At 39.6% G+C, this 24,586-nt stretch overlaps 1 protein-coding gene across 6 annotated transcripts in view; it reads left to right on the top strand.

Moving 5' to 3' along the window:
• SYNE1 (spectrin repeat containing nuclear envelope protein 1) overlaps positions 1-24,586 on the top strand; it is a gene marked incomplete at its 5' end in the record, with an annotated part of 432,633 nt that overhangs the window by 391,409 nt on the left and 16,638 nt on the right. For 4 of the 6 annotated variants that reach the window (XM_081295717.1, XM_081295719.1, XM_081295718.1 and 1 more), the window contains 10 exons: positions 2,893-3,055; positions 10,449-10,636; positions 11,493-11,643; positions 14,725-14,907; positions 15,170-15,307; positions 16,727-16,918; positions 17,792-18,122; positions 20,035-20,103; positions 22,016-22,158; positions 23,883-24,009. In XM_081295717.1, coding sequence (XP_081151843.1) covers positions 2,893-3,055; positions 10,449-10,636; positions 11,493-11,643; positions 14,725-14,907; positions 15,170-15,307; positions 16,727-16,918; positions 17,792-18,122; positions 20,035-20,103; positions 22,016-22,158; positions 23,883-24,009 — 1,685 coding nt within the window. The remainder of the gene's footprint in view (positions 1-2,892; positions 3,056-10,448; positions 10,637-11,492; positions 11,644-14,724; positions 14,908-15,169; positions 15,308-16,726; positions 16,919-17,791; positions 18,123-20,034; positions 20,104-22,015; positions 22,159-23,882; positions 24,010-24,586) is intronic. The other 2 variants (XM_081295720.1, XM_081295723.1) reach the window with 1 other exon arrangement.

Here is a 24,586-nt window from a genome sequence, read left to right as displayed (position 1 = left end):
TTCCTACAGGGGTAACATCAGGACAGACATCTCCATTTTATGTGCCAGTCCTGTCCCATCAGAACCGTAGATGGCAGACCATATTTTCAGTCCAGCACTATGGCCAGTACCAGCTTAAAGTCCCTTATTCACACCACAATCATTATCAGAATGTACTGCCTTACATTTGCACCCAGTTGCTTTCTAAAACTGTCACTCATTGGCTGCTACCCAAGTGAATTTAGCCTTATGTATGAGAGAGATGAGCATGGATTGTCTTGGGAATATTGTTCAAGGCCGATGCCATGAAGTGCCCAAGGGGAGTTGTGTGTAATTCATGCTTATTAAGCTAATTAGAATTCTTATCTTGAGTGAAATTAATTTGGGGATTCTTATTTTGAGTGAAATTATGAGTCATGTTAAACATGGCAATGCATTTTAATTCCCTAGCAATAAAATATATTGTGGAATATGAACATCATTTTTTTAAATGTACATTTTCCCCCAATAATATATGATATTATATAGAAGAATGCCTTTACAAATGAAAAATGTTATTCATATATAGGCATTACTATTAATTCTAATTAACCAAATATAGATGTTATTACTATTATTGATAGCTGACCATAATGAAAACCTTTTAAAAGCATTTGAATGACAGTGCTTTGAGGAAAATCTCAAGGAGGAAATGTGATTACATTATCATGTGGTTACATTTTCATTTGAGAGAGAAATATTGATTTATTGAAACTGTAATAGCGGTGAAGATATCAATTTTTAGGAACTAAAAATAAATCACAATATCAAAATATTTTGATAGGAGACTTTTTCTTAAGGGTACTGACTCTTGGCAGAGAAGTATATCAGAATCACCTGGGTGGAGCGAGAGCACTGGTAGTTGGCATGTAGGGACTGAAAGCACACTCAGGTGATTGTGTACTCCAGCTTGAGAAGCAGGAAATACCTGATGACACCGAGTGGAAGTTGTCAGTCTCTGAGAACATTTTCTTGCAAATCCCTGACTTTAAACATACCATATCCCTACAATCTTAAAAATCACAGTTCTTGACTTTTTTTTCAAAACGATGTCTCTTCATTTGGGCCAAGTTGATACCCTAGGACATTGAAATATTTTGCTTATCTGCTATTCACCTATACTATGAGCAGTGCCAATGGGGTAACCATATTTCTTGAACTGAAAATAGGACTCATGGTCTAAAGGTAGAAGGGAATCTTAAACAGGCCAGACCAGAAGTCTTTGATCTTATGCTTATTATCACTATGATCCTCCTTTTTGGACCAATCTACTCTCCAACCATGAAAAGTCAATTATGCCTTGAAGACAGATCATTCCAGAAGTTCCATACTGTAGTTATGCAGTTTCATTGCCTACTTTCTTAAACTTAACTACATTTTCTTACTGTAAGTTTCTTTCTTAATTTAAATGCATTCTAATTTCTATTTCCACAGTCTTTGATGAACAATTCTTTGATGAACTCATTGCCAGATGCTAGATCCTCACCTTAGGCCTCATCATCCTGCATTGCAGTGCTGTGTGGTAGACCAGTAGTTTCTAAATTTTAGCATGCATATGAATCACTTTAAAAGTATGTTAGTCAATTTTTCATTGCTTTTATTAAAATACCTGACAAAAACAGCTTAGAGGAGGAAAGGTTTATTTGGGCTCTTGGTTTTTAGAGAATTTAGTCTATGGGCAACTAGTTCTGTGGCCAGCAGCGTCCATTGCTTTGGGCCTAGGGTGAAGCAGAACTTCAGGGCAATAAGAACGTAACTAAGAAGAGCTGCTCAGATCAGAGTAGGTGGAAGCAGAGAGAGAGGAAGGACCAGAGAGAAAATAAACCCATCCATGGCACACCCTACTGACCTAATTCCTCCCACTAGGTCCCTCCTCCCAGTAGTCCATCCAGTGATTGGTGGATTAATCCATTAATCAGTAACCCACTGGTGAGGTCAGAGCCGTTATGATCCAGTCATTTCCTAAGAACCCCTTCTCTGAACCTTGTTGCAACTCTCCTGTGCTTCTTTTCCCCATCCTCTAACTTCAGCCTCCCCAGCACTACGCTATTTCTCTTCTGTTTCCTAGGCCAGGAGTGTTCTGCTTGGCTTTCTCAAGCAGATACAGCTTCAACATTATCTCCTTACTTGTCAAATCCAACTCCTCAATGGGAAGAATGAAACTTCAGCCACCACCGTTTTTCTATCACCTGGCTTCGAATTGTCCTAACACCACATGTGTTTGTAGAAGCAATTAAGGGAGGAAAATATTCATTATTTATTCATGCATGAATAAATAAATGAAGGATTACCTGAACATGGCAAGACAGAATTGATCATTTCTGATTGATTAACCAGAGACTTGGTTCATTTCTTTAGTTCTCACACATTGTGTCATATTTCATTGTTGGTCCAGGTTTCCTTTCAGATTGTACATTTCAGAAGAGAGAGAATAGTCTTATTTATCTTGATCTTCCCAGCATCTCACGCATGAGATGTTCTCCCGATTGTTAGATAAATGACAAGCATAGAAAAAGCACTTTTTCCTGCGTCTCTGGAAATAATTGGGAAAGGCTTTCCTTGAAGCATTGAAGCACTAATCTGGGTGCTGAAGTGGAAGATTGGATAGTTACAAACTTCATACCTTGGACCTGCGCTCTGTTGCTTATAATCCACCAGGTCCTCAGTTACCTTTAATGCAGTCTATCCCCAGCAAAACTTGAATTGCTTGAGTGCATATGACATCTCTCTGAAATTATCTCTAGTGTGCTTTCCTCTTTTAACTGAATTTCCACCCAAAAGATGCTGAAAATGCAACCCATGGGGGCTGCATGTGGGAGCAATGTGTTCAGGGCCTCTCAACAATGCTCCATGTTTCACCTTCTCTGCCCACAGGGTGAAGAAGCTGAAGGAGACTCTGGTGGCCGTACAGCAGCTTGATAAGAACATGAGCAGCCTGAGGACTTGGCTCGCTCACATCGAGTCAGAGCTGGCCAAGCCCATCGTCTATGATTCCTGTAACTCTGAAGAAATACAGAGAAAACTTAATGAGCAGCAGGTAAAACTGAATGCACTTGAGATGAAATCAAATAAGCCATGGAACATCTGTCCTCCTGGCTGGGCTACTGCGATTGAGATGGTGACTCAGGGTGGGAGGCCAGGAGGAACGTAGGCAGGACTGGGGAGGAAGGAAGGCTTTGCATAGGAAAGTGTAGGGGGCAGACAGTTCCAGTCACTGCAGAGCTGACTCTTATAAAGATGCTTGGGCCATTGTACTGCTGGTCCTCCAAGGGTGCTAATCCCTTCAAGGATTCTAAGATGGTAGCGGGTAAGGTTGAGTTGCAGTGATATTCATTTATTTATGGGTCACTAGCCCACTACCATAGACTTAGCAAAGAGCCTTGTCTTTCAGTGTGCAGCATCTGGAGAGAGATTACAATGCATGCTTAGAATTTTAAAAGTTTTGTTCTGCAAGGATTGATTGCACAGCCTTTAGACCACACACTGGTGATAGATCACATTGAAGGTAATTTCACCTTTGTGTAAACAGCGAAGAGCACATCTCATTCGCAAACAATGTATGATCCAACAAAGCAGACTAGATGACCCTTCAAATGCACAAAGGAGACATTTTTTTACTTCTCACTCCTCTTGCTTATTCATGCTGGTGTTTTAGATTCTACTTGCTAGTAATGAGCACCATGAATTCCTCATCAGAAGTCTTCAGATTGCTTTTGAAAATTTTACCCAGACTTTGTTTCCTTTGTTACATTTAGGCCATTATAGACACTTTGCTAAATTTAAAAACATCATAGAATGTAAACAGCACATAATTTTAAAATCCTATGAGGTAGGTAATATACTTACTGTATTTTTTACATGCAACCTAAGCCAATGAGAAATAGGTGCTAAAGTATAGTCATATATGTTGAGTTTTTTAAAATATAAAATTAACATTGCATCTAAAAACTTTTTGTTAGCAGGATATTTTTCAATTTTTATAAGATTAAAAATATCCAGGTGTGGCAGTGCATACCTGTGATCCCAGCAACCCAGAAGGCTGAGGCAGGAGGATTGCAAATTTCAGGATAGTCTCAGAACTTAACAAGACCCTGACTCAAAAACCAAATCAAACACACACACACACACACACACACACACACACACACAAACACAAAAAAAAAAACTTGGGAATGAGAGTAGCCAAGGAAAGGCAAGACTAAGATTAAAATCGTTTGAAGGACGCTAATGTTTGAGATTTTGATGATTGCAATGTGTGGCTTATAGTTTGCTTTAAATTCCCTAAATTCTTTTGGATAATATGATAATGATGTGTTTGAGTAATAAGGATTAAAATGCTAATGACCAGTATTGTCGTTTAGCCAATGTATGAAAATCAAAACAGTATCTAGTTGAATATGACAAATTGTTCATATGCATTTATAGCTCAACCTACTATTAAATCTCCAATAAAATGATGGTCAAAGGGGAAAAATGGTCAAAACCCACAATGGTAAATACAACAGGAGAGAACATGATAGAGATGACAGGCAGCCAATAGAATTTTGAAAGACAGAAAATGAATAGATGAATACTGATGGCGCTGGCAGAGTGGAGGGTGGAGAAGATTGATTTATGCCACTGAGTACAAGTCAGGCACAGAATGGTGATCAAGTAAAGCTGAGCCGGTTGTCTGTGGAGCTTCAAGGGGGAACATTGCATAAAAGTATGATTCAGGAGTGATGAGACTGGCAGAGCCCCCTCAGCCCAGAAAGCCAGACAGCCCTGTTTCACTTTGGCAAAAGACCAGAGGATAACCCTCAGGAGAAGGCAAACCAGAGGGACTTGGGAGTGGGGATCAGAACACCATCAGGCTGGTATTCAAAGTAGGGAGATGAAGTTGGCAGCCAGCCCTTCTTTCCCAGCTGGGCTCCAACAGTGTCAGAGCCAGGCTTACACCCCAGCCAGGAGACTGGAGCAGTCACTATAGAGAAACAGAGAAACAGACCCCGACAAGGGAAAACACCTTCAGATGTGGTACTAACAGGCACCCGGAAAGGCCACACCCCACCTGGCTCGCTATCTGGCATGGCCTAGACATGTCTTCCTGTAGCTGACTCCTTCTCAGGGACGTGGATGGTCAAGAACCTCTGTGGTTTAAGAAAGCTTCTACCCCCTACATTGGAAACAAAGGCCAAAATAAATGGGTAACAGGGTAAAGAAAGGAAGAATCAAAAGGAATACATTATAGAAAGAGGAAGAAATTTTATTTATAAAAAGTTCTTATAGAAACTACAGATTTACATTCAAAATGAAGATGATGCCATTGTTATTTTTTAAAAAAGGAATTTTCAGAAATGACAGAATCTCCTACAGAGTAAAACAAAAATATTCATACTTAAAAATATGAGAAAAATATAAAAAAATTAATGCAAGAATTTCAAAATTCAATTATTGCATAAAATTTCCAAAAAGAATTTTTTTTTTAATGGAGGAAGAAATTATCAAAGTGCTAATGTTAAAAAAAATGTAAAACAGACATTCACAGATCGTAAGGGCCTGATAAGTGTCCAGAAAAATTTAGAACAAAGCAAAACCATCCCAGGACACTACTTTATAAAATTGCCAAACATGAACAATAAAGAGAACTCTAACCTCCAGGATATATAAAGAATTAAAGAAACTTAACACCAAAAAAGCAAACAATCCAATCAATAAATGGGCTAAGGAGCTGAACAGACACTTCTTAGAATAAGATATGCATTCGATCAACAGATATATGAAAAAATGTTCAACATTTCTAATAATTGGAGAAATGCAAATAAAAACTAAGATTTCATCTCACGCCTGTCAGAATGGCAGTTATCAAGAATACAGACAACAATAGATGTTGACAAGGATGTAGGGGAAAAGGCACACTCATACTTTGTTGGTGGAATTGCAAATTGGTGCAACCAATCTGGAAAGCAGTATGGAGATTCCTTAGAAAACTTGGAATGGAACCACCCTTTGGCCTAGCTATCCCACCTCTTGGCCTATACCCAAAGGACTTAAAATCAGCATCCTGTAGTAATGCAGCCACATCAGTGTTCATAGCAGCTCAATTCATAATAGCTAAACTGTGGAAGCAACCTAGATGCCCTTCAATAGATGAATGGATAAAGAGGAGACCTTTAATGTTTCCAGGGTGAAAAAACTCTGACTTCTCCCAAACTACACTGGAATCTTGGAGACCCTGGCACACTTCCTTTAAAAGCTGAAAAAGAGCTTATCATGGTAGCACAGGCCTGTAATCCCAGTGACTCAAGAGGCTGAGGCAGGAGGATCATGAGGTCAAAGTCCGCCTCAGCAACATAGTGAGACCCTGCCTTAAAATAAAAAATAAAAAGAGCTGGGGATGTGGCTCAGTGGTAAAGCACCCGTGGGTTCAACCTTAGGTTCAGTCCCTAGCACTGGGGTGGCAGGATGGGGGATTTGAAGGAATGATTAGTTGCCGCAGTCTGGCTAGGCACAAAATCACGAGCCACCACACACCTTGTAGATTCAAACAGCAACTCTTTATTCTCGAACTGTCACCGGCACTCTACACACAGGTTCTGGGGAAATCCACGTTCTGGGCAAAATTCACGTACTCCACCAGGCTCTGAATCCCAAATACTTTCTCAACGGGAACTTAAGGAGCAGGCGGGCCTGAGGCAGTAGGATACGCCCTATTCCCAGCAGGGTACACCTTAAACCTGGAACTGCCCTAAACCCAAGGAGCAGGATACTCCCTAAAAGCTGATCCGCCCTAAACCCGGATCCACCCTGGTCCTTGAGCAAGGTCACCTTACTCAAGCATACATGCAATGTCACTGCAAATGACCTGGGTCCAAGGCAAGCCCATTTCCACAATGGAGAGTCCTTCCTCTAAGCAACATGGAGTAGGCTGACAATGAAATTGCCATGCGTCATTCCTACTTGGCAATGGCTCTCAGCAATTAGTGATTTAGAATTGTATATCTTTCCATTTAATGAACAAAAATTTACCTCCTATGAACCTATTTACAGGAAACTAATGAAAGGTATTCTGCATACACTAATGGCGCTAAGTAATAAGAAACATAAAGCTTGAGAGAAAGAAAAATGGAATGATATTCATCCATAAAGGAGAATGAAATTGTGTCATTTGTAATAAAATAGATAGAACTGAAGGACATTATATCAACATTATGTCAAGTGAAATGAGACAGAAACAGAAAGACAAACACTGCATGTTTTCTCTTAATATCTGGAGTTAAAAAAAAAAAAAAAAAGTCAACCTGAATGTAGAATAGTGATTGTGTAAAGGTAAAATTTCTAAGCTGATTCTAAGCTGCAAAAGTCTGAGTTAAAGTGTAAAAGACTAGGGCATTGTAAAGCTTCTAGATTACAAGGCCTGGGCTAAAAGGTAAAAGTCTATTGTTACAATTCCTCTGCTATCCCCGGAACCTGTAATCTCTGTAAAGTTGTTAGGACAATGCGGGAACTGCCCAGTAAATATCTCCATTGATTCCCTGGTTGTTTAATAGCTAAGGGCTCCAGGTAGCATGGCACGTAAGCATCTAGGCCCCAGAACCAATCAGTTTAAATGTGTACCCCGTTTAGAAGTGACCAATCACCCCTGCCCAAACTGTTCCCGCCAATGAATGGACTAATCATGTCTCAGAATTGTTGTTCAATTTCCCCGCACCTCATGATGATTTGTTCTGATGTATGCAAAGCCCCCCACCCTCTCCAAAAAGTGTACTTAAGCTCTGCTTGACCTCTGCTCTGGGCTCTGGGCTGCTCTCCCTTCTTGAGTGAGCACAGAGTCCCAGCGTGCTGGAATGGATCCCCAGTAAATCCCCTTTTGCCAATTGCATGGAGCCAGTCTCTTGTGTGGTCTCTTTCTCCGACGCTCCGCTGGACCCTAACAATTGCTAGAAGTCAGGAAGTAGAAGAGGAGGGTATATGAAAGGCAGTGAGATTTGATCATTGTGCACTTGTGTATGATAGCATTTCATTGAACCCCATTTATATATATATATATATATATATATATATAAAATTAATACATGCTCATCAAAAATTTTTAAAAATTTAAAAAGGGAATTTCCAGGATAAAGGTGAAGGGAGTCCCTGAGGACAGCTGACCTATAGGCCAGTGAGCTGTGGCCAGTTCGGAGCAGGGGTGAGGGTACTTGAGGAAGAAAACAATACTACATCACCTGCTGGACTAGGGCATTTATTATTCCCATAGGAGAGAGACTAGAAACAAGCAATATATGTTTGAGACAGAGGATTGCTCATTCTAGAAAAACAGAATTTTTAATGCAAGAAAAGAAAACCCCTCCATGTGGAATTTTTGTGTTTTTTTTTTCCAATGTACTGAATTCTTACAGAATTATTTGGATGGAATTACAGACTTGAGATATAGACTTGAAATGGCTTTAGGTAAAATTTGTCAAATTAATTTATAAATTTAGAAATTTTGTGTGATGATTATTTTTTTCTTTTCTTTTTTTTTTTTTTTTGTACTTGCAGTTGAACCCAGGGACATTATACCATTGAGCCACATCCACAGTCCTTTTTTAACTTTTATTTTGAGACAGTGTCTTGCTAAGTAGCTTTGGACCTTGCTAAGTTGCTGAGGCTGGCCTAAAACTTGTGATCCTCCGGTGTCAGCCTCCCAAATTCCTGAGATTACAGGCATGTGCCACCACATTGATTCATATGCGTTAAGTTGAGACCATATTGCCAATGGAGGTTAAAGCTGAGATTAAAATATTATTTTATATTAGGGTTCATATATATCACTATAAAATCACTTATTATTTCATATGTTAAATGATTTTATAGTGATATGTATGTTGATTTCAATAAAAACTTTTGAGTCCTTGGGAATTTTTGTCAAAATGTTATGCTTTAAGTGTGTAGGCTTTATTCAGATGCCTAACGCTTTTTCCTAAAGTTTATTCTTGCTCTCATATAAGTCTCTATATTTTTTAAGCACTCGTTGAGTTTAATTTTTGTAGTATTTTATATTTTTGAGATCAGCAATCCTTTGATGTCCTCTTCCATATAAGTGTAAGAGGCTATGCTAGAGATTTGGAAAGAATATTTACTAAATTAGGAATTTTTTAAGATAATTTATTTTCTAACATCTAGTTTATAAGATCTTCAAAAATCAACCAAAGTTACTGTTTTACATTCAAGATGTTAGCCTTTTTTGCAGACATTATAACATGGTGTTAAGGACAAAAATAAGAGAAAGAACATCACAGGAATATAAGTTCTAGGTATCTAAGTTAAAGAATTATTAGAAGAAGAAACAACCTTGGCAAATCCAAGAGCTGCAAAAGAAACTTGCTAAGGACGATAATAAAGAGGACAAGCAGAAACCTGGACCTGCAGTGGAACTCTTACCACAAGTAAAGAGATTTTGATAGTCAGCTTTCCATTACTGAGAAGAAATGCCTGTGATAAGATGCTTATAAAGAGGAAAGGTTATTTTGGCACGTGGTGTCAGAGGTGTCTATCCATGGGTACTTGGCCCTGTTACTTTGGGCCTGTGATGACCCTGCACATTATGGTGTTCATTTGTGGTGGGCAGAGGAGGCATTAGAGAAAAAAGAAGAGACTAGACTCCCCAAATCCCCTTTATGCACACACCCCCAGTGACCTCACTTCCTTTTCCCCACCTCCTGAAGGTTCCACCACCTCCCAATAATATCACTGGTGGCTGACCACACCTTTAACATAAGACCTTTGGGGGACATTCCAAATCTGAATTATAGCAAAACTCATGGAGAAAATAAGAAACACATTTTATTTACATTATATGCAGTTAACATGAAAGTTTACATGTAGGAATTAGGGGAAATTTAACTTCTAGTTTTTGTTCCACATTTAAAATCACACTCTGAGAAAGCTGCTGATGGTAATGGTGTCATATATCCTACAGGACCTAGGTCCCTTAAACCATGACACCTTTTAACAATGTGTGGTATTAACTGTTTAGAACAGTTTGCAGATCTTTGAGGTTTAAATTGCAGTTCTTGAGTACTAACTATAAGAGGTGCACATAAATTTCATTGAGTGATCCATCAATTAGAATGGAAGCAGAGTTTCTAGAGTTGAGATGAGCATCACATTCATTTTGCAATCATGAAAGAAGGGTAATCCATTCCATTAGTGTAGTCCATTCCATTTGTTCAGTTTCCATTTTGGCACTGTTCATGTAGCCAAAATATTTCTAGGTCCATCTTCTCACACTGTACCCTAGAGCTTGCCGGACTTCATAAATGTGACTCCAGAAACTTCATTCCATCAAAGAAGTGAAATGCTGGTCACTGGTTAGCCTACCGTTTATCAGGCAATGAACAATGTTGCAGCTTCTCCTTTCCATCTATGTGGTATTTGGGAATAAAGCATGCTGCATTTCCCTGCAGGAGCTTCAGAGAGACATAGAGAAGCACAGTACCGGTGTTGCCTCCGTCCTTAACCTGTGTGAAGTCCTGTTGCATGACTGTGATGCTTGTGCCACCGATGCCGAGTGTGACTCCATCCAGCAGGCTACTCGAAACCTGGATCGGCGGTGGAGAAACATCTGCGCTATGTCCATGGAAAGGAGGCTCAAGTGAGCTGGGGTGTTCAGTTAGGGAAGAGCAAAGACTAAAAAGGAAAAAAATTTTAAAAAAAGACCCAGAGTATCCATGGCTCACTGTTTCCTTTTGGTTACAGTGTCCAAAAATAGCCTTGGCTTCCCCAACTTACTGCCATCTACATTTAGTTGGGAAAATACGTAGGTGTAAAGGTAATATATAAATATAACATGCCGAGTTGTGTCTGACCTTACCAATTAAATGTCATACAGAATAATAAAACAGCCTTGCCATGAAGGAATAACTTTGCAGAATTTGCAGTTGTAAAAAAAAAAAAGTATCATTCTTTTACTAAAAATTACATAATGAATTCTTCATCTTTAAGCCCTTTGAAATTTAGGGTGGCAGAAACCTGTGATGTGTTATTACAACATTATCCGTAATGACTTAAAACACAGAATCATCATGCTCTCTGGTGACTTTTAAAAGCTTGATATTTATCTTGCTGTCATAGGTTGACGTTGAGTGAGTGTGAAGTTGAATTTAGTGGGTTTTCAAACCTGGTATATTTTAATGGATCATCAGCATTCAATATGTTGCATTTCAAAATTTCCTTACAAACATCCATGGCAGCTCACATTATGTGCTCATGATATTCAATTTGACTAATTCCGCTGCAGGGCATGCTTTAAAAAAAAAAAAACAGCTGTTTTATTTTAGCTCAAACAGTTGTTTCGCTCTCTCTGGTCAGTTTGGCTCAAGGCAAGGTTATTGTTTGGCACAGCAGTTGCTTATTTGGGCACTCTTAATCCTGTTGCAGGCATCAGACAGGGGTCTGGTGCATAAACAGTCTTAAATAATGGGAGTCTCTTCCTTCATTTTCTGTCTCAGAATCGAAGAGACCTGGAGATTGTGGCAGAAGTTTCTGGATGACTATTCTCGATTTGAAGATTGGCTGAAGATTTCAGAAAGAACTGCGGCTTTCCCCAGCTCTTCTGGGGTGCTCTATACAGTTGCTAAGGAAGAACTAAAGAAATTTGAGGTGAATTAGAATTCCAAATATTTAATGCTTATTTTGCTTTTGAAGTAGCCAGCTAGGAGTTGGTGTCCAAGACATAAACTAACTCTCCACCCCCATGATGTTTGTTCAAATAGCTGGGTGATGACTTTGTGGCCACTTTGATATTGCCCCATAAGAAGGGGTAAAGGAAGTGTGTAAAGGAAGACTTTATTTCCATTTCAGATTACGGAGAATTACAAAGTAATAATAAAAAGAAATTGTATTACAAAACAAGACTTGTATTTTGTAATAATCTTGGCATTTTTTTTATTTCAAAATTCTTCTCAGTCACTCATCTTTTCTGAAATTACAATGTGGTAGGGTTCTATATTATAAAAATCTACCTTCTAAATGTTCTTTCTCAATTTTTTTCTTTTACTGAATTGGAATGCATGTGCATACATATGAGTAATTTTAATCATTGATAAGATAGGGTTGGATCCAGAATTGAATAGGACATTTTTATTATAATTCATGTCTTTTTAAAAATGTATTTTTAATAATTTGTTCTTTGGGGGCTGGGGTTGTGGTTCAGTTGTAGAATGCTTGCCTGGCATGCATGAGGCACTGGGTTTGATTCTCAGCACTACATATAAAAAAATTAAAAAATAAAGGTCCATCAACAATTAAAAATTATCTTTTTAAAAAATTGGTTTTTTAGATATACATGAATATATTTTGACATATTTATACAAACATGGAATACATCTTATTCTAATTAAGATCCCAGTCTTGTGGTTGTACATGACATGGAGATTCACTGTCGTGTGTTTATATATGTATATAGAAAAGTTAAGTCAGATTCATTGCACAATCTTTCCTATTTCCTGTCCCCCCACCCATTCCTTTCATTATAACTCTTTTCTAATCGAACAACAAAGACCAGTGTCCTCTTGACTCACCAAGACTTTTTAACTCCATGGAGATAAAAATAGCAGTAGTGTAATAATATTCATAAAGAAAGAAATCATTCAGTAGTTGATTCCATCTCCTCGCTGGTTTGCACAATCTTGAGTCTACTCCATCACTGTAGTACCACAAAACTCCAACTTCTCAGCAGCCTCTGATCTTCACAGAGCCTTGACATAGCCTAAATTGGACCTTTTTTTTTTACTTTAGAGTTTCTTTTCTCTTTCGTTCCCACTGATAAGCAGATGTATACTCATATATGCTGAGAATGGACAGTTCTGATGCTTTCTTATCATTGCTAATTCTGCCCCAACCTTTTCAAAATGTTTAGAAATAAGATTTTAAAAATCCAACCAAGTCTAGGAGGGTTCATTTTTACCTTCCAACATCAGTTAACCAGGCATTTACTGAGGCCTATGACGGGAAATACAAAGTTTGCTTTTTGTGCTTGTGGGGTTACAATCTAAGAGTCAGATGAACAGCTATGTGAATCTATAAAAATGTTCAATTACTGTGTGAAATAAATGAGTTGCTCTGCCTAGATTTATACAAAACTATCCCACTAAATTCCAGGGGGAAAAAATGTTCCATATAAAAAAGTTTTTCGTTAGAAAACTTCTAGTAAAAAGCCACAGTAAATGGCAGTAGGTTTCAGGTCAGCCTGATGCAGTCCAGTGCTACTGGAAGTGCTACTGTCCTGAGTCTTATTGCACTCAGCTTCAGTAAGGTCAAAACCCATATAATTGGCTTATACTACAAAGAAGATTATATTTAAGATCCTTCTTGATGCTATTTTAAACTCTGAATTTACAGCGAAAGTTACCCATATAGTCAGTTCCTCTAATGATTGATGCTATCGTTTATCACCAATTGTGTAGTAAATTTTTTGAAGAGATGAAAATAAGTCACAAAAAGAAAATTTTGCTTAAGGGTAATCCTTAGCCTATTCCATTGCATAAATATTGGGAGAGACCTGAATGTGCTGGGGTGCCTCCCCTGGGTACTTTACCACCAACCTAGTGGCCAAGCAGCACCTTGACTTCTAGTAACATCAAAAGCCAAACCTGCCTTGCCACTTTCTTCACTGGGTTGGAGGCTCTTAAGACAACTCTCAGAAAGAAAACATTTACGAGGCAGAAACGTGATACCATGCAAACAATATGAAGAGCCAAGGAAAATAGAATTTCAGAATTTAGATGAGTACAGTCTGATTCAATAATTATAAAGTTTTTAGTCTAGTGCTAAGATAAAAATCAGTCATAAATCATACAAATAAATTCGGAAAAAGAAGCTTCATTTTATTTTGGCCAAATGACTCTTGGCCTATTGTATATTGTAGCAACAGAGCAGCCAGGTATTTAACTGCAGAATCTATAAAAGGCATGTAGCATGACTTAAATAGTAACCAGCACTAACATGTTTTATAAAAACTGTGAATAATTACTGGGAACAACAGATGTTCCAAAATTTTTTTAAAATGGAAAGTTACTTGTGTTTTACTATAGTGCTTTTCTGAAAAGTTGGTAACAGCTTGCATTTGGAGGTCCTTCCACAAAAGGTGGTTTTAATTTCATTCATAATGGACACCAGAATTGAATCCATTTCTGAGTATTTAGAAAACTACATAATTCACAAATAAATAGTTCTGTTATAGATATCTTTTCTCAGTATTGATGCTAGAATTATTGAACACTGCCAACTCACATTTCCCCATATATATACTTTTATACTTGGTTTGTTTGATAAGAAAATTTGTTTTCAGACTGTTAATTATTTTAAAAGCCATATTATATGCATATGTATTTTTATATATATGCATATATCTACATATACATATATATAGTGTATGTATGTACACATATGAATATATGTGCATAAATTTATATGTATATTTATTTACATATATATTGATTTATTAGTATTTCCCATTTTCTTTCAGATTCTTGATTGATTCATGCCTTTCCTTAAGCTAGGCTGATCAATGACTCTGCTTTCATCAGGGGACATGCACCTCCAATACAAACCATCCTTTCCCTCTATCTGTGGTAGCGTCACTTCCATCCTCTCTGACCCTGCTGTGGGAAAGCCAGGAGCCGTGGCTGAAGGTCCTTCACTGATCTCCCACACTGACTTTGATTTTCTCTGTGGTCTTAGGCTTTCCAGCGACAGGTCCATGAGAGCCTGACCCAGCTGGAGCTGATCAACAAGCAGTACCGTCGCCTGGCCAGGGAGAATCGCACCGATTCTGCATGTAGCCTCAAACAGATGGTGCACGAAGGCAACCAGAGATGGGACAACCTGCAGAAGCGTGTCACCTCCATCCTGCGCAGACTCAAGGTTTCCCTTATGCCTCCTCTGAGACTAAGAGGCCCAGGGGACGGGGCTGGGCCCTCTGAGCACAACCCTGAACCAGGATCTCAGGGATGGGGGAAGGTTGAGATGGCAAGAGGGTAGTAGGGGCAGCGATCCAGTGAAGGTTCCCAGGGTTCTCTTTCCTTGGTGAGAAAATGACTCTCCAGAAGGACATTGGAACCGGCTGTGCCACCTCAGCATGTTGGCGTGGACTTTTTAATTGCTATGTTCTTCCTTTCTCATCCAGCATTTCATTAGCCAGCGCGAGGAGTTTGAGACTGCGCGGGACAGCATTCTGGTCTGGCTAACAGAGATGGATCTACAACTCACTAATATTGAACATTTTTCTGAGTGTGATGTTCAAGCTAAAATAAAGCAGCTCAAGGTAATAGATACATTATTTTCAAAGTATCAATTTGAAGAAAGCACAAAAGAAAGAGTTTGTAGATTCTTTTGTGAGGATATAACAAAGAACTCTAAAATATTAGTTCTTCTTGCTAGACATGGTGACACATGACTGCAATCCCCACCGTTCAGAAGGCTGAGGCAGGAGGATCATGAGTTCAAAGCCAGCCTCAGCAACGTCTAGGCTGCTAAGCAACTCAGTGAGATCCTGTCTCTAAATAAAATATAAAATAGAGTTGAGGATGTGGCTCAGTGGTTAAGTGTTGAGTGCCCCAGAGTTTAATCCCTGGATACACACACACACACACACACACACACACACACACACACATATACATATGCATATACATACATGTATGTTCAATCCCTGGTACCAAATACGCACACACACACGTGTGTGTGTGTGTGTGTGTGTGTGTGTGTGTGTGTATTCTGTTTGATTGCCAAAAAATTTAGAAAATATAAAATATATTCAAAATAAAGAGTACTAGCCAGAGACAACCACCATTAACATATATACTTTTAAATAGTAGCTTGATCACCGGGTTTCAGAGGGCCTCTCTTGTTATTTTGTTTCTAGGACTTACAAATAGTTTAACTGACTTCCATGTTCTAGAACAGTATGACTTTCTTATGTTAGTATTTTATTTCATATGTTCTTCATTCATACAGGACAAGTTAATTTTAAATATATTTTGTATCTTTCACTGTATAATGCAAACAGAGTGGCTGGTTAGAAACTCGAATAGGGGGATGTAGATTATGTCTAAGGATTTCCTTAAAAGGCAATGTTCTTAACAAATTGAACAATTGTCCAGGAAGCTTATGAAATTTTCTTATTTATTCTTCTACTGAACTAAAATTTATCACTTTAAATTGTTGCCAGTGATTTAACTCTTTCCAACTATATAGATCAGGATTTCTTGCTTTTAGAATCTTTCCAACTTCATGCTTTAACACTCACATCCTGAAAAAAAAAAGAATCCCCTGAGGAGGATTCAGATAGCTTCACTGAGTCATGGTTGGCAAATGACTTACCTCACGTGATACAAGTCAGAATGTGCAGATGGGGTCATTGGTCAAGTTAATATCAGAGCTATTAACTTGATGATGGATGCAAATATTTTCCCCCTCTTTTCTACCCACACTGTCTGTGTTGGTAAATTTAAATATCAAAGGATCTTTTCTAATATTTCCATTTCTGCCTCCTAATCTGACTTGAAATCTTACGTTTAAATTTAGAGGGGTATAGCCTCTTGGCCTGTCATCATAAACAGTAATTCTAACATCCCCTACATAAAAAATGTTTTTCTAATGTAATGAGAAATGTGTAGTTATTGTTTTATATCAGTGAGAGCAACAACAACAAAAAAAATCACATGGGATTTATGCTCCCTAGGCCTTCCAGCAGGAAATTTCACTAAACCACAACAAGATTGAGCAGATAATTGCCCAAGGGGAGCAGCTGATAGAAAAGAGTGAGCCCCTCGATGCAGCAGTCATCGAAGAGGAACTGGAAGAACTCCGTCGCTACTGCCAGGAGGTCTTTGGGCGCGTGGAAAGATACCACAAGAAGCTGATCCGCCTGCCTGTAGGTGACATTACCCTTTTCTTCCATGGCCATTAGATATAAAGAGAACTAATTATGTGGAATATGGTAGAATAGTGAGGAGGATACGAGCCCAGACTCTGGAACTAGACGCCTGGGCTCAGTCCTAGCTTTGACACAGGCTGGTTCTGTAAACTTAGAGCAAGTATTTACCTTTCTTGCTTCAGTTTCCTCAACTGTGAAACGCATTTCCTCGCAGTAACTACCTTGTAAAAGGATTTATTTGATTGTTAGGTGAGTTAATATAAAGATTTGAAAAAAGTTCTGAGTGCATATCTTCTATGCAAGACCAAGAAGCTTCTAGAAGAAATAGGGAGATGAAGTGAGCCATGTCAATAGTGGCTCAGCTGATGAGGTTGTGTTTAGGTGAATTTGTTATTTTGCTTTCCTACTTGCAACCATAAACACATCTCATCTGCAGAGGCGGTGTTATTAGGATGTTGGGAATCTTCTCTGAGGTCATGTATTTTGTATCTGCCACATAAGGCCCAAAGGGAAGCTAAAGTTTTATTAGTGATTTCCTTCTGTTACCAATATATGGCAGTATGTCCCCATTGTATAGCAGGTGCAGTGCTAGGTTACCTTTGTTTACATCATCTTATTTAATTTTCTCTCATAATTGAAACTGACTTTAATATTATTCTCATGTTGCCGGCAATAAAATGGAGGCTTGAATAGACTGATTTATAAGGCCTTTTCTAAGTGACCAGAAGAGTCTTATCTACTTGCTACTGGGAAGTTTGTTCTTGCCGCACGGTAGCCGTGTGGCCCTCTGGGCTCCAGTGCTGAGGTTTGCTGAGAGGTGGAGCCTGAGAGGTGAGGGCAGTAACAGAGTTGGCTTCACTTCCCTTCTAGCTGCCAGACGATGAGCATGACCTCTCTGACCGGGAGCTGGAGCTCGATGACTCTGCTGCTCTCTCGGACCTGCGCTGGCAGGACCCCTCTGCGGACGCACTCTCCCCGCAGCCTTCCTCCAACCCCTCCCTCTCCCTTCCCCAGCCCCTCCGGAGCGAGCGGTCGGGAAGGGACACCCCGGCCAGCGTGGACTCCATCCCCCTGGAGTGGGATCATGACTATGACCTCAGTCGTGACCTGGAGTCTGCCGTGTCCAGGACTCTGCCCTCTGAGGATGAAGAGGGTCAGGAAGACAAGGAATTCTACCTCAGGGGAGCTGTTGGCTTATCAGGTAGGAAAGCCATCCTGTGTGCCAGCTGGAGGGGAATAAAAGAGAATTGATACTATGCTGTGAGCCATCTGAGGCTAGGGGGCGATGTCCCTGCGGTGGCTTAGGAAGTGCAGTCAGGGGCAACTGGCCTGGAGTTCAGAGGACAGGCTTCAGGGAAGAGACTTGTAAGCTGAGACCAGAAGGATGAGTAGCGGTCAGTAAGGTGGACATGGCAAAGTTCAGAGGAGAAGAGAGGGGCTCTGCCCCTTGCCCTGGGACATCTGAAGTTTTTCCAGAGTGGCAAGACTGTAGGTTAGGTGACATGGAGTAGACAAAGTGACCCTGGAAAGACAAACGCCTAGTCATGAAGTGGTCTGTTCACCATGTAAGGAGTTTGGTTCTTGCCCTGAAGGCAGTGGAGATCCCCAACGGGGTCTAAGGAGAGAGGTCATCAGATGCATAGTTTCATATTGGACCAACTAGATTCTATAGGAGGAAAGCATATTGGGCAGAAGAGAGTCCAGGTGGAAGTGTTTTATAATCCAGAGCAGAGACAGTATGGTGGTCTGAACTAAGGAAGAAGCATTGGGTCTAGGAAGACTAAAGGAGGTGAGAAACCAGGAGGAGAAGACTCCTCCATCTACCAGATGGAGACAGTTTTCTGACTGGGGCTTGATGTAAACATTGTGGGTGATCCTACCCTTTGAGTATCACAAAAGGGAGACAATGTTTTGGAACAACTGGGCAAGGGAGGCACAGCAGTGAGATGGGATGTGCTGTGTGGGTGGTGTGTGGCCTGATTTAGAGATGTTTGAAGAATCCCTGATGCCGTGATCCAGGAGTTGATGCTTAGGTCTGAAGTTCAGGACCCGGAAAGTCAGATGAGCTAGTTATCCACTTGCAAATGGTAATTGTCCCTGAGTGAATACAGGGAATCACACAAGAAATCTGTCTAGAGGAAAACAAGAAGGACAAAAACTCAAGGAGGAAATAGAGTGAAGGGGGGGTTAGATAGAGCAGGAGGTTCATGGTATGGAAGATGAGTAAAAACAGAATAAATCATTGGAGGTTGATTTACAGCACATGAAAGTGCATCTCATAATCCCCTAAAAAGTTTGTTTATTGCTGATGGTTCACATCTGAATTCCCAATGCATGTGACTTTGTTCTAAGAACAAAAATGATTTCTCACATTCCCATTTTCTTGACACCAGAGCCCCTTAGCTAGCTAGGCATATGTCATCAGAATCAGCACCATCTAAAATGTTGCCACCTACATGACTTGTAGAGCACTGAAATGTGACTGTGCAAATTGAGATGGGTTGTAAATGGAAAATGCACTTACTTACACACCACCAATTTCTAAAGCTTACTACAAAGAAAGATTGTAAAATATCATCAATATTTATTTTGATTACATCATAATTTGGATTTGTTGATTCAGTAAAATATAGCATTAAAGTCAATTTCATCTGCTTACTACTCTCTACCATGGCTATTAAACCTCTAGAATTACATATGTGGTTTACATAGAGAAAATAAAGGTCAGTTCTGTTCTAGAATCTGGGTTGAAATTCCTGTTCTGCCTCTAAGAAACCTGTTTAAACTTTGATATGTAACTTCATTAAACTGGATGTCAGTTTTCTTATCTATAAATTGGAAATAATACTACCAGTCATGTCGTAGGGTTTCTGGGAGGAAAAATGAGTGCTTAAAACAGTGCCCAGCACAAAAAACACAGTCCTTCAACGTGAGTTCTTAGTAGGATTCATTTCTGGAAGTGTCTGGTGAATGTGCACACTCTCCTCTATGCACACAGGAGCCATCTGTCTGGAATAACTAACTACCTCTTTTTCCCCAGGAAAGTTATTTTCCTGCCACAGGGAATCACGTTTCCAGTGTAGCTGTCAACTTAGACTGTGCTCTTTTTGCAGATGTAGTGATCCCTGAAAGCCCTGAGGCCTATGTAAAACTCACAGAAAATGCAATCAGAGATACCTCTGGTAGGCATGAAAAGCCAGAGCAAGCCTCCTCTCTCCTGCTGTAACCAGCCACCTCTCTTAGCACAGCTTCTCCATCTCTCACAGCTTCCGGGCTCAAGCATGCTAAGGCACAACCTCCCTCAATCCCCACTGCGCTAGAAAAAAGCAGCCAGTTGACCAACACCGAGAATACAATTTCAGTAATCAAGTGCAATGAAATAACTTCTCGGCTTGTCAAATGATAATCAGTCTCATTAAGTGCAGACCTTGGATGCCCATTAACAGCAGGAAACTTGAGAGGGAAAGCTAGTCCTCAGCACTGAGCCCTGGCACTCCACTTGATGGTGACAGCACCAGCTTCTGGGGGTTGTGACCTACCTCTAGCTGGGTGAGTGACCCAGCACACCCTCCATGCAACCTGCTCATCTCAGAGGTCCCATATAAGACAAGGGTGAAATAAGACTTTAGCTCTAAAAATCCATCATTTTCATCTAAGGAGTCTTGTAAAATAATATGAAATGAAAAATGTGTTCCACAATCTCTTGAGCCTTTGATTTCTTAAAGGATAATCTCTTCTTGAAACAAGAAGAATTAAAGAAAAAAAAATGGAACTGGTTTTGCTCAGTATTGCATTAGACAAATGGTAGTTCAGTATCAGTAACTGGGGACAGTTGGGATAACAGTGACATGATCATGGAGTTACTAATTTGCACATCAGTTTCTAAAGACAAGCAAAAGAACAGGAAGTGAGGTGACATTGCTGAATGGGTTATTTTCTCAGCAATTGTCAGTGAGAGACTTCTCCCAGGTGTACTTAGAGGGCTTCTTTTGCAAAAATAAAAAAATTTAATAGCGCTTACTAATATTTTTTCTGCTTTCACCCTGTGCCAGCTCCATTCTGATGATCAGTATTATTGTTCAGTTTGAAAGACTGTAATACACACACACTCACACACACACACACACACACACACACAAATTCATTAGTGCAAACACAGGCAAATGCATACACGCATAGTATGTCACAACTCTAAGAGAAGAATCAGCCAACACCTAGGCAATAAGTAAGACCTTGCCTAGATGAATGTGCTTAAATCTTAACTTTCTCTTCATTTTGTTCAGGTTTTAGATCAAAGTTAATCACTGTCCAGCATAGTGGCACACACCTTTAATCCCAGTGGCCCAGGAGGCTGAGACAGAAGGATCACAAGTTCAAAGCCAGCCTCAGCAATGGCGAGGCACTAAGCAACTCAGTGAGACCCTGTTTCTAAATAAAATTCAAAATACAGCTGGGGATGTGGCTCAGTGGTCAAGTACCCCTGAGTTCGATACCCGCCCCCCCCCCCCAAAAAAAAAGCAAATCACTGCTAGTTTGATGTCTCCATGTCTATTCTGAGCTAGTCTTTTCCTGGTTAACTTGAATTTGTTCCTTAAATGATGCAATGTCCCAACAACCTGGGCCTTCAGTGGCACTGTTGTCTCCTGTGGTACAGAAAGGCAGGATAGAGAGCGCAATACCCTCTACTTAGTAAATGACCACAGAAAAAGTCAGGGAAGTTACTGCCTCCTGCTTCCGGAGGAGTGCCAGGCACCATTTCAGACTTTCAGAAAGGCCTTCCACTATCTACAGCATTCAGATGACAGGGGATCAGCTGGGAGAGGAAGTGGACACTCAAGGTTATTCAGAATCAACTGCAGAACCCTTTTCAATGTCCAGGCTGCTGGCATTCGAGGGAAGCACACTCATTGGTTTAGCCCCTTAAACATCTAACCCACCAGCACTGTAATACTAAATTTGCTTTATAATTACTCCCAGACACACCCCTTCTATGCTGCCATAGCTGAAATAACTTCTGAAACTTCTCCTTGAATGTTAAACTTGAACTCAGTCTAACAGCATGGCCACTGAGCATTCTTATGGTTGGCACTGCAGGAGATCGCAGCGCCTTGGAGTCACAGATCCGACAACTGGACAAAGCCCTGGATGACAGCCGCTTCCAGATGCAGCAAACTGAAAATATTCTTCGTAGCAAAACTCCCACGGGGCCAGAGCTGGACTCCAGCTACAAAGGCTATGTGAGTAACTTGACCATCCTACTCCTGACCTGCACCCGGATCACAGGTTCAGTGACATAGAACGGTCTGTGTGCCTTGTGAGGGCTCTGAGTGTCCTTGAACTCCTGAAGGTGGATTTGCAGAACAAAGCCCTGCTATTTAAAGTTTGAGTAGAACCTGGTCTGTTTTCAGAGCCGAGCCCTCTTTAATAACCAGCCTGTTCCTTACACTGAGCACTTAGGAAGATCCTTTAGTTGAATGCAACAAAAGGCTTTGGCTCCCAAATGTCATTAGGCATTTATCCAATTCAACTAATAATTTCTGAATCAAGGTTATCCTTGAAAGAAGATTTTAGCTAATAGATTACTAACATGGAATTTTTTAAAGTTCTTTTCCTGGGCTTTTGATTCACTGAATGACCTTGGGAATCTTTTTTAAATCTTTGTTTTTCTATTGTTGTTCTTTTTTTTTTTTTTTTTTTTTTTTTTTTTGGATTCCTACGGATAAAACTCAGAGCCTTGTGCATGCTAGGCAAGGGCTCTACCAGTGAGCTGTACCCCCAGCCCATCCTCTGATCTTTGTGTGCTCATTTTGGATAAAGGAATTGCAATTGTTATGACTCAAAAGAGGAATTTTGGGAAAAGACATCAAGGGATTATGTATACCACCAATTTTATTTGTGCAGCAATTAGCTATGTATTTTATCTCTCATAATTTTAATTTATCCTGCTTCAGTTATTCATCAAGTAATTCTTCTCAGAGAAGGACCTGTTTCCTCCACATACTTAAGCAAGATAATTTTAGGGTAAATTTCTTACCTGCTTCAGATCTTCTTTCACATTTAAAAGACTGCTTAGTAAAAAGAAAGAAAAAGTAGTTTCCCTAGTCTACTTATAATTCACATGTACTACTTTTTTAAACCAGGAAAGGAAATTGTTCTAGCAATAAATGTTGATATTAATTGTCCTTATAATTACTTCTATATAGTAAAACCTGCCTTTAAATGTATAATTTTTAATCATTATGCTGACATCACTGAAATTGTACTTATCCTCAATCAAAAGTAATCAAAGTAGCTCAACAGCACTGTTATCTGTTTTAAGGGCTCTAAGAGATAGTGTTATGAGCTATACAGCAAGAATGCCTTGAGGTGATTTATCCTTTTAATATTAGAATATTGTAGATGATATAAAAATGGATTTGGCAGCTTTTCCTTTGATTTTAGAATTTAGTCCCTCGATACCTATTAAATATTGCTTAAACTTCCTTATAAAACACTGACTTTAATATTGCTTTATACTTTTAAGTATTTTAATTATTTATTTCAGAAACGTTCTCATGAGATTTGTGGTAATATCAGTGCTTCCACATTTCAGTTTGACAAAGAAAAACAGAGAGCAACTTGCCAAAAATTATATATTGCCTTGCCAACCGAGGCTCTTGGTTTTAAGTCCCAGATTGATTTAATCTGTTCTGATTTAGGAGTTAAAAAAAAAAATCCGAGGGCTTCTCTTGCCAATCATGCATGCAGAGCAAATCTTTAAGGCATAGCTTTCTTGTGTCATTCCATATCTATCGCTTGTTGAGATAGCACGGTTTTAAACTATGCCTACTTTTAGTAAAGTGGCACAGAAAAGTATGATACAGCCACTACCCTCCCCCGGAAGTAAAAAGGGGTCTCCCCTGGAAGCTCTTGTCCTTGTGAGCACTTTGGTGATAGGGGGCTGTTTCTTATGTCTAAACAGATGAAACTGCTGGGAGAATGCAGTGGCAGCATAGATTCAGTGAGGAGATTGGAGCACAAGCTGAAGGAGGAAGAAGACAGCTTTCCTGGCTTTGTCAACCTGAACAGCACCGAGACCCAGACAGCTGGTGAGTGCACTGTGCTCATTCAAGACATTACGGAAAAAGAAGATCCTGAAGCACTTTGTCACACCCAAGTTCTACTGGGCTGCTCAGCCTCCTTCTCTTCTGTCCTGAGAACTCTCCAGGGTCTCCTGTTCTCCCATGACAGAGACAGGAGGTGAAGGTCATTGTGGTGGTTTTCCTATTCTATTTGAATGAACTGTCTCTGATGTAGCTAGTCAACTTTTTAAAAGTATGCTCTCAGAGTCTATTATAAGAAGGAACCAAGAACAGAAGGATTTCCGGTATGGAAGTTCCTCAAAAAACTAGGAATGGAACCACCATATGACCCATATCACCACTCCTTCATATTTATCCTAAAGAATTAAAGTCAGTATACTATAGTGATACATGCATACCCATGTTTATAGCAGCACAATTCACAATAGCCAAACTATAAAAACAGTCTAGGTGTCTGTCAGTGCATGAATGGGTAAAAAAAAAGTTATATATATAATTCAGTCATAAAAAGAACAAAATTATGTCATTTGTAGGAAAATGGATAGAACTTGTTAAGCAAAATAAGCCAGACTCAAAAGTCAAG

Source organism: Spermophilus citellus (assembly GCF_964194105.1).
Source record: "Spermophilus citellus genome assembly, chromosome: 5".
Taxonomy (NCBI): Eukaryota; Metazoa; Chordata; class Mammalia; order Rodentia; family Sciuridae; genus Spermophilus; species Spermophilus citellus.
Note: the sequence above shows the minus strand (reverse complement) of the source record. Positions and strands in the feature narration are given on the sequence as shown.